We start from the raw sequence: 11314 nt of genomic DNA, 5'->3' as shown, positions 1-11314 counted from the left end.
ACACTTGTGCACAATCAAACTCCACACAGGCTTTTCTTTTTGTTTGCAGGTGACTGGCATAATACATTTTAGGTCCAGTATTGTTGCAAAAAGTCTATTACGTACACTTTAGAACTAGAAAAATGTTCCTTCTGCCGATTCAAAACAGTTAATGATAATTATGAATGAGTCCCATCCAATACGACAAACTGGGAGGACACAGGAGGACACCGCAGAAAGATGATCAAACTATTTTCTCTACAGTTCTACCTCCTTCAAAAAATCCTTCACGCATGTAGAAAGAGAGAACAGAAGAAGAGGAAAAGTGAAAGGCAAAGCTGAGGTGAATGATGTAATTTTTTCTCCTTGTGTTTCAGAGAAACGCATTAAGAGGCCTCACTCATACGTGGCAGATTTAGAGTTCATCAGCAGCTGTGATGTAACGCTTAATGCATAGCTATAAATTAGCTGATAAACACATATGTGTATGAGAGCATTAGTAGAGAGCAGAGATGGGCAGTTACTGTAATCCGATTACTTTTTTCGAGTAAAGAGTAAAGTAAGGGATTACTATTGCAAAAACGGTAATTAAATTACTGTTACTTTCCCGTAAGCACGCTGCGTTACTGCGTTACTAAAACCGTGATTTTTTTGCGAGAGTGTCTCATGACAATGACGAGCGCGACGTTCGTGGCAACAGCTGTGTGCAGATCAAAAATGGATAATATAACGAGTGCGGCAGCGAGTATGACGTGCAGCGTTTAACGCGTGGAAGTACTAACCTTACTTTGAGTTTGATTACGTAAAAAGTGACAAAAACATTAGCGTCCACTGATCAATGCGTGGGAACCCTAAACGTCCGAGCAAGCACCAAATAAGCTGCCGCTGGAATGTGAAATTCCAAAACCACATTCCAAAACAGAGAAACTGCCGTACTGCTGCGGCACACCTGCACCAGGGCAAACCTCCACCTGCCCCACTCCTGCTATACAGGTGAAAATAGAGCAACAGGACCGCTGATTCTTTGATTTTATTTATTTTCTGCTGTGTTTTATGTGCATCTATTTGACAGAGTGAGTGTAAACACAAAAAACTATTTTATTTTATATGCTGGTATATGCAGAAAATAGGTTTAAATGTTAAACAAATTTCTTCCAGTCAGAGAATGTTGCATATAATTTAATGTTTGCTTGATGCATAAAGTTAAAAGATTAAAACTAATAAAACAAGTTTTAAAAAGAGACTTTTTCATTTGATTACATTTTATATGATTGATTATGCAGAAAAAGTAGAATTGGGCTGAAAGATCTATCACTTTATTACCCATTTAGGGGATAAATCATGTTTTTAAAAGTAACTAAGTAACTAATTACTTAATCAGTTATTAATTAAGTAGTCAGTAAAGTAACGGGATTACTTTTTGGGAAGTAATCAGTAATTCGTTACTGATTACTTTTTTCAAGTAACTTGACCAACACTGGTAGAGAGCAGCAGACCAAGCAGCATGGAGCTCACTGCAATCAAACAATAGAAAGCGAGGAGAAAGGAGCGAGAACACTCCCCACCACGAATCGAAAAAGTACTGGTGGTTGCCAACTCCACTCCTCAGACTCCTAGTAGACGTGCGTATGGAGAAAATCCTACTTCTTCCTTCAGAAAACTTGACCTCTGATCTTGACCTTGAGGTTGAGGTCACCAGGATTTGAACTCATCTGAGATTGCACCTATAGTATGAATTTCAAAATCCTACATTGTCTCGTTCCCGAATTATTGCATTCACAAATTTGGGTGTCCACCCTGCCCTCCCACCCACCCAGTGGTATGACAACAGCATCAGATATTTACGGTTGAGGGGTAAAAATGGGTGCAGTATAACTTTCCTCACCACAAAAGAGGAATCAATCACTGCTCTTGTTCATGGATGTGAAGTATTATTTGGATTTTCAGACACCTTTCTCCTGGTTTGGTGCCATTTTCCACCAACCATGTCATGTTCAAAGTCACCTTAATTACATTTCTTCCCCATTCTGATGATCGGTTTGAGTTTCAGCAGGTCATCTCCATATAAGGAAAATAGGAAATAATGGCTTTGACTTCATCTTTGCTGGCTTGATATGAAGAGTTTAAAAAAGCCCCGACTCTGACCTTAAAGCAGAACTATAAGACAAGGACAATAAATAATAGCTCGCTCCTCATTCTGTAAATGTCGAATCCATAACCAATAAGATGCTCTCATTTCTTTCTCTCACTTAAAAACACATTTAGGGTTTTTGCTGCAGACTCGATCTGGTATGAGCAGCAGTTCATGCTGATGGCTCACGATAGCTGTTTTGGGGCTGAAGCATAACAGGCATTACTGAGTCTTTCTATTTTATCTCTGCTCCTGTGCCACTAAATTTTATCTCCAGTTTTTATTTTCCATAACTGTTGCTAGTAACCAAAGCAGGTTCATCCAAGATTTATAAAGGCCTCTTTTACTCCCAGAACTGAAGCACTGCTGTGTGTACTCCACAACAGCATAAACGTTCCATCTCAGTAGACACAGGAGAGTATTTTATATTGTAAATGACAACCACCCTCCGTTTCGTTTTCTGCTTCTTTTTTTTGTGAGGCTGCATTCCTCTTTTATGGTTCAAAGGCTGAAATATATCACTGTCTCAAGGAAATGAAGTTAATCTAAAAATGTGGATTATGTAAGGGGAGTCTTAGCTCGAACTAATCCTCTGCTGTCTGCCTGCCACCCTGTTGCGTGATGGCTCGGTTATTGTGGAGATGATGCGGTGTCAGGTGAACGTTGTTATGTTGTTGTCCAAAAGAAACAGAAATATTGCCGTTGCAATATCTTTAGCCTCACATTCAATAAATCTTAGTTGTTGTTGTTGTTGTTGTTGTTTTAAGTTTGCATATACTTGGATTTACATAAAAATAAATGATGGCAATACTTAAGTACATGTGCAAGCAACCCGATGGCATTTAGCACAAATGAAGAGTTTGCACACAGACAGATCAGCCAAATTCTCCCTTTCTGACAAACTAAATGTACACACTGAGATGTTCACTGCACTTTTACAGCTGGGGGAACTGAGCAGGTTTGCTAATGATGCAATGCACCTGATTTATTGATGTTTTAAATAGTACTTGTGCTTATTTTATTTTTTGTTGTGTAAAGAGGGTGGATTTCTAGTCTATTGCAGGTGGTGTCTGATAAGACAATTGGGCAGTTCTCCACTTACCCACCTCCACTCGCTTTCTCTCTCAGTATTCCCTTCTTCCCCTGCTGACCACTCCCTGTCCACAACCATTGGACTGCACAGGCACAGCTAAATAACCAATTGGCTGCAGGGAGAATTCTGATGCAAAAGACTAGTTAATTATGCTAAGCCAAGAAAGTGATAAGGAGGCGGTTTTAAAAATTTTAAACCTCCTAAAACACACAGATACACACCGAGGCAGTGTGGTTTAAAGAGAGGCAGACCTTTTGAGGAATAAAGTGAGACTATTTCGTCAGAATAAGCAAATATGGGATGTGCAGGAAATGGAGAAGAGTTATAATTAGGATCCTCCCCTTTTCTCATAAACTTCAACCTCGGTTATTTAAATGGTCAGTGTTAAATTCTCCCTTTTCTTTCTCAGTTTCAGAATAGCATAATAAACATTAAATTCAAAATTCCACTAAATTCTCTAGATGCCGGTCCTTTCCTCCCCCCACTCGGCTTTCAGTTCCTCCTCTGTTGCTGGTACTCTGCTGCCCTTTCCCCTCTCCTCTTGTTAGCTTATGTCTGTGGGCGGATAACACTGCTTCACTGATCCACAACTCATGAAACACCACTCATTTTTTCCTCCTCTTTTTCATCTCTGCCCAAAACTATCTGAGATTCAGATAATTTGTGCAGCAAACACATTAAATTACAGCCCAGAGTTGTTTTTCCATCTTTGGATTTTAGAGGAGCAGCATCCAGTATACTTTTAGCATCATTCCTCCTTGCAGATATATTCATAACTTATTTTATTTTTGAACTATTTAGAAAACTATGACAGATCTGAGAATCTGGGTGCTTCATGTTCTTGTTGATGGTTTTTGTTCGTGTTGTTGTGAATCATGAAAAGGGTTTTTTTTTTTTTAAACCATTTTACTGTTTCCAACAATCAAATCTGTTAAACTCAGTGAAAGTCCAAAAACTGCCTGTGTAGTTCTGCAAAAACACTGGAAGCATGAGAACCTGCTGGTGCAGTTCTGCCTGCAGTTCTGCCTGCCAACACGATCTGCAATGTGCTTTCCTGCAGGATACTGAACAGACGCGAAGGGAGAGCTTGATCATCAGGAGTATCTCCCTACATCCCGCTTGCTTGTCTTTTTGCTTCATTTCAGACATGCTCTGCTCCATATATGTGTTTTTTGCCAGCTGCAGAGAGGTGAGGCATACTACTCACCTCTAAGGACTCAGAAACCCGAGAGTTGGCTTCTCCCATTTTTTTTCACAAAGAAAATTACCCCTGCACCTCATCAGAATGACTATTCAGAACTAACCAAAGATGGAAGGAAAGAAGAGAAAATATGCTAGAAAAGCATCATTCTGCTAATGATTTCTGTGCTTGCTTCAGTTCTTGGTGTGTAAATTTGTGCCAAATATATCACCCGTGCTAAACATCTGCATCTGCAAATGTAGCATGCAGAATTTGCCTCACTTCAGTACAGCCAAAGATAAGTTACATAACTTTGCTTCACTAACTTTAACAGTAACTTGTCTTCTTGATCAAATTCAGAATTCAGAAAATCAAATGTTAGAAGCTCACAGTATGTTGGGCTGAGAAATGAAGACCCCTCCTAAAAAAAATGACACAGAGAAAGCAAGAAAAGGGGAGAGTGAGGTGGGATGGGATGGAGTAACAGTGGTGGGGGAAAGAGGAGCGATGGAGTATCTGTGGGAGTATAATTAACTCCATGGTCTGGCTCTCTGCAGGCCTGCGGCATACTGCTCTGAAATGCTGATTCAGTACACAGATAGACAGAATAGCACAGGCGGGAGAAAGGGGTGAGGAGAGAGAGGCAATAAGAGCAAAGGAGAGTAAAGGAGTCAGGGATGGGGTGTTGGATTGAGCATTAAAGAGGAAATTAAGCAATAGAGGGCTCAGTGGAGTAAAAAAGTCACCAAAATTGAAAGTAAAACATAGCAGAGAGTACAGCCGTTTAACTAAGAGTGAAAGAGTTGTCTGAGATTCACTGAGCTGTGTGCAAATGTATACTTCATAATCTGAGGCAGGTTATCTGCAGTCAGTACTTGACTTTATGAAGTGCTGAACATTTGCAGATGCTTCAGAAACAGCAGCGCAAACCCTCAGCCTCACGACAACAGCGACACCTAGAGGCGTAAGTGTAAACGTGACCTGGACTGAACCCGTACAGATGCAGTTAACCCCTCAGTGCACATTAGATCCTGTTGTACTCATTTCTCTTAAAAATAAACAGACAGGAGCAGATAAACCTGACAAAGTGAGAATTCTCGGGATCACAGTAGCATGCTGGGTGCTCACTCAACGTCACCGAGGTTAGTCACAGTTAAAGGTAGTCAGTCTGTCACCAGGCAGGTGGGCAGAGGCTGCTCACATCTATAATGCATCAGCTGAGTGTCAGGTAAACTAGAGACAAGGACAAAACAATGGAGCGAATGAATACTGGAGACAGATAACTGGATGGACTTTTTTGTTTGTTTGTTTGTTTTAACAAAATAATAATTTCTGACTTTGTGCTGCAATATTCAGCGTTGATTTTCTGTAAGTAGGTTCATTCAGTTTGAACTATAAACTTAAAGAAAAAGTCCTGTAACAAGTACACTGTTCTGGAAAAAATTACAGATGTGATCAATATTTTTCTCAAAGCCCTGCACAAAGACTGCATGCATGGATGGCATATATACAGGTTTACATCCTTCTTGGATCCAGAAGGAATATATTGTCATATATCATCAATACGTTGTCTTCTGCTTATGCAATTCAGAATTCAGGGTCGTGTGAGGCTGGTGACGATCCCAGCTGACATCACCAGTCTGTCACAGGGCTAAAACAGAAACAGACAACCATTCATGCTCACATTCACACCTAGGGCCAGTTTAGAGTTCCATTACACTAACCCCACGCATCTCTTTGGACTGTGAGAGGAGGCTTTAGTATCCACAGGGAATCCACGCAAGCATGAAAAGAACATAGAGAAAGACATAACACAAGAATTAGCATTGTTAAAGAATCCTTCAGATATTTCTCAGTTTGTTGGGTTAAGTCTCATCTCTGGACAAAAAAAAAGTAATATTCAAGCAACTATAATTTTTTGAGTCATACTGCTCACAGACTAAAGTGATGTTGCCATTTAGTCTCAACTTTTATTGCTTCACTGTTAAATCAAATAAAAACATTATACAGAAAAACAATAGTGTTCTTTTTTTAAATCAAGGCACTTGCATGCAGATTAAACATGCTGATGACACATGGCTTAACTCAATTTTCAACTTGAGTCATTCAAAATGTGAAGCAAAACCTTCCTGTTGCTACTTGGACACACACATTCTCTATTTTCCCGATAGGACACAACAAAAACTAAAGTGCATTACTATGCAAAAGCACATCAGACTGCAAACTCTGCTTTCCTGAACAGAATACTACTCAGCAAACATCCACTCAATAATATCAGCTATTACCTAATAATACAAGACGTAGAGGAAGCTGATATGTTACTGATATTTCCAGTAGTGTTAAACTTTTAAGAAAAAAACAAAACAAAGAATCAAACACATTTTCAACCCTGAAAAAGCAGCTTTCACCAAAAAGCCAAGCCTACATTAAAATCCCAGGTTTGGTCTCAATAAGAAGCTGTTTGATTAAAAAGGTGTTCAACCAAGACTTCATTTAAGTTCTAGATACAGCAGAGGTTTGAATTCAGAAAGGACAGGCGGTGCTTCCACAATTCACCCATGTCCAATTTCTTGACTCTGTGTGTCCGAGGTGGGTTCAGGTTGATTATTGTCACTTGGCAGATAGCCCCAAGCCCTGAGCAGAGCCACACGCTGGGCAGGAGGGGTGGAGAAGTAGTCCCTCTGTTTCTGAGAGTAGGTCTGGATTGGACTGATAATGTTTCGGTAGCTCCAATCCTGATGAGGCAGAATGGTGGAAAAATTCAGTTATACATTAATCTGACATACTGAAACTTCCCAAAGATTGGAAAAGTAAAATGCAGCTTCAAAAACTAACCAATGATATGAAATTTGCCAAATTTGTCAATTTTTAGCGTCATGAAATAGGAAACAGGACAACAACATGGGTCCTTTTCCACATCACCCCTACAGCGCAGTCAATTCTTCTCAGAGAACAAAACCTCCATCACAGAGCACAAAACAGTTGTTGGTGTCTATCTACAGTTTGTGTGTGATGCAGGTTTTATGACTAAAAGATGTTACCTGCCAGTGAAAGTTAAAAGCCTCCAGCAGCTTTATCCTGCCCTCTCTGGATGGCACACAGTCAGGAGGAACAGGCTGCACCAGCTCAGAGCCCACCGTGACATCTCCAAACACCAACAGAGCTCGGATGGCAAACCAGCCCCCAAACCACGGATGCACACACACTCCAAACATTTTCTGAAAGCAAAAGGAACAAAGGATCACAGCACACAAGAAAGGTAAAGACTGCCTTTAAAAAATGTGCCAAGGGAGCAAACAAGAATGTGATTACTTTTTCAGCCCAGGGCTGCTCCGTCACATCAGCCTTTTGGTAGTAAAAAGCTGCTCCCGATACGTGAGCTGCAGTCTGGGCCAAGAACTTGGGCTTCCTGCTGGGCAGTAGCTCATAGTCGTACCTCACATCCACCTTCTCTCCTGGAAAACACTGCAGGGCAGGATGAAGTAAGAAATATGTTTAAACGTGAGAAAAAGTTCATGAATATGATTATAGTTGCAATCTAAATAGAGTTAGCCAGCATGATGATGCTGTGCGACTGTCAGAGGCTTTCCCATAAAGTTTCATGTGCTATAGGCTTCCAGTAACCTTTACACTGTGTTTAAACTGTATGCACACGCAAACTGTAAGCTCACAAGCGCCTTAATCAAAATTATATTTTCAATTCTAAAATATAACTAAAAATATAAATTTTTGAATAAGATGCTAAATTATGGTTATTTTGAATGAAATCAAAAATTACATTTTGGTCACTGAATGTTACCATTAATGTTATGATTCATTTCTGACTTTGTTATTTGTCCAATAAATAACAATGCAATTTTTAATTTAAACAAGTTTTTGAGAGGTTTCTAAAGTATTTTGTTTTCTTGTTTTTATGACAGGTGGTCTAATAAATCAGCATTGTTCAGTCGTGCAAAACAAAACAAAAAAAGTCACATCAGTTTTTAGTAAACACGGTGCAGAGACAGATCATAGTATGGAAGCTTGATTCAGCACTGAAAAAAAGTTGTGTTTTTTTCATCCATAAGTCACCAGAAGTATGTGAAAATTTTGGGTTATTTTTCTCAACTTTGAGTTACTCTCTCAGAGGTGTGAGTTCGTAAGGAGACATTTCAAGATACTTGACTCAAAATGTGATAATGACAGAAAATGTGAGTTATAGATGGCAAAAAAGGATCTGCAGGTCAGGAAAAGGGTGGCCTTTTTGCAGTGGCAGAAACAAGCTTCCACCATAACCTATTAAATTTCAGTGAATCTGATAAGAAACAGGGTGACACAAGGCACATCCTTAGTGGATGACATCTCTTTAGATTTATAGGTATTACCCTGATTGCACAGCCTTGTTCAATAATCCAGGGGGCTCATCAAACACGCGACTTCTCATGTCAAGTACAGCCAGTCTAAGCTAAGTGACTTCAATGACTGCCTGGAAACTAACTGAGACTGAACATATAGAAAAATTTAATGAGAAACAACAAAAATGAAGGAGTGACTTAGACGTTTAGTATGTGAGTATTTTATTTTTTCATTTAATCCAACGTGAAGTTAATTAGAAATATTGGAAATAACAAAACTGCATGGAGAGCCCCATTTTCAGAAGCCAGCACTTCTGCAAAGGCTCTTTGATAATTAAAGAAAAGCTAATTATATTAGCCAAGCTAAAAAATGTCAAAAAGAAGGAATACATGTGGTTAAATAAGTGTCTAGAATTTGAATACTGTCTCAAAATAGCAGCGCTATACAAGACTGGCCTTCAGCAGAAACCTGCACTCCAAGGCAGGATTTCATCTAGCCAGGTAACTTTAGGGTTAACCCCAGATTAAAATCAAAATCAATAGGTATAAAATCACCGCCTTCTGACTAATCAGATCTCAGGAAAATAGCATTACAATACTTGGAAGACACCTGAGACTTCTGTGTATGGGGAATAGGAGGGTCTAAAGTTTTTCAATAGCATTTAAAGCCTTTGTATTTTCCCAGTGGAAATACCCATTGAGGTATACTGTAAGTTGAACTCACTTTGTAATACAGGCCTTAGGATGCTGGAAAAAGTCAGTCATAGTGAAAATGAATACAGACAAAAGAATGCAGGCGTTTGAGAAGAATTATAATTAGGTCACTAACAGTGAATGAACTGCAGATTGAAATTAAATGAAGTGAACCACTGAAACTGATTTTTGCAATCACTACCACCATTATTATAGCCAAGTATTTTTAACCATTTTTAGTGTATTCGCTTTAGTTTTAGTTTAATTTTTGATCAGTTTCAGTGCTACTTTTAGGTTTTCCTTTATTCAGAAATAAGTGGCATTTTTCAGAGGGAAGGAGAAAGATTTAAAAACAGTATGATTTTGGAACACAACTACGCAAACATAGACGTCCTGTTTTCAATACACATGTGCATCTGAGCTCTACACTACAAAGAAAGTTCAGCATACCCAGGGTATCTTTCCGTTGTCTGGACCCACTTAACCTAACAGTGGCGATCAGACTGAGCGGTCGCACGAAGCCGCTTATCAACTCAAAAATTAACTCAGGGTTTATCAATCCAGCTACGAGCATGTTCACATGAAAGGAGTGGTACTGCCAGCATCTGACAAATCACAGACATGGATAAGTGTGCTGGCAGCTGCAGACAAATCAGTGGTATGAGTGTAGACGCTACTGAAAAGCTTCAGACCCGCCAACAGCCTGAGGGATCTTCCAGAAGTGCTATTTTCCAGTCAACTGATTGATCAGTAGGTGGTAATTTTGTCCCTGTTGATCTCTAATTTGAAACATAATCGGCTTCAAAGGAGTTAGGCCTATGGTATATGTTACCATTTACCCTGGTAAGAGTTAGCCTTAAAATTAACTGGATAAGCCAAGATCCTGCATTGTAGTACAGACCTCAGTGGCTTCTCATGTTGGCTTCTCATTAATAAAAAAAAAAATGACTAAAACTAGAAATATTTCCTGTATATTTGTTATTATTATTACTGCTACTATTATTATCATTATTATTATTACTACATTTTCAAAATTTAGTTTTACTTTTTAATTAGTTTAACTAAAATAACCCTGGTCACCACTCCTCCATCCTCACCTGAGAGACAGCAGAGGTGATGCATTGTCTAACACACTGGTCTATGGGGTCATTAAGCCCCTGGTAGCACCTCTGCTCGAGGAAAGGCAGAAAGGCCTCTTCAAACATGGCGGGAGTGCTGAGCACCACCACAGCCAGGGTATCATCTGGATATGACAGGTGCAGGGTGGGAGGTAGCACAGAGTTGTACCAGCCAATCTGCAAACAGAGGGACATGTTAGGGAGTAAGAACCAAATATGTGCAGGTTACTCCATCACAAATCATCTGATTTGGCTGAAAATTTCAATTCAATAAAATAACAGAAAATAAAATAATAAAAGAACAGAAAAAAATGACAATGACACATTCCCTTAAAGGCAAGAACCAGTAATACGTCAGTAAACATGCAGTATTCAACCATCTATCGCTATTTTTACTTGTTGTAGCATGTTTAACAATTAATATTTAAACGTAAATATTTAACTAGGAAATATAAAAGAAATAGTTCTACGATCAGAATGATTTTTTCATACTTTTCAATATAAAACTATACAATTCATTATACCTTTAACGGGTAAACTTCAAATCCCAGATTTGTTAAACTGTCGTTTAACAGTCGTCTTACACTTTCCACGCTTACATTGGAAGCCGCCATTGTTGCATGTCAACGTTGAGCTTTGCATTGTGGGACATGGTGTTCTTTGGCCAATCAACGTCCTCGATGAAAAATCTTAGCTTCGGGGTATATTTGAACAGTTTTTTGTTTGTTTGTTTTTTGCTAACTAGAAAACGTTTAGAATGCAGTGTATTTTACTAAGTGAGTGTAC

General features: G+C 39.1%; 1 protein-coding gene across 1 annotated transcript; it reads right to left on the bottom strand.

The window, feature by feature from the left end:
* Nucleotides 1-6329: 6329 nt before the first annotated feature.
* On the bottom strand, nt 6330-11196 carry mmachc (metabolism of cobalamin associated C). The gene is made up of 5 exons (XM_085447421.1): nt 11053-11196; nt 10508-10705; nt 7696-7848; nt 7425-7601; nt 6330-7118 (listed from the first exon to the last, which is right to left on the bottom strand). The coding sequence occupies exons 1-5, from the start codon at nt 11140-11142 to the stop codon at nt 6936-6938; spliced, it is 801 nt and encodes a 266-aa protein (XP_085303547.1). The 5' UTR covers nt 11143-11196; the 3' UTR covers nt 6330-6935.
* Nucleotides 11197-11314: the final 118 nt, after the last annotated feature.

This window comes from Copadichromis virginalis, linkage group LG23 (assembly GCF_057382275.1).
Source record: "Copadichromis virginalis isolate Kocher_CV1m ecotype Utaka linkage group LG23, C_Virginalis_male_GT1.1, whole genome shotgun sequence".
Lineage (NCBI taxonomy): Eukaryota > Metazoa > Chordata > Actinopteri > Cichliformes > Cichlidae > Copadichromis > Copadichromis virginalis.
Note: the sequence above shows the minus strand (reverse complement) of the source record. Positions and strands in the feature narration are given on the sequence as shown.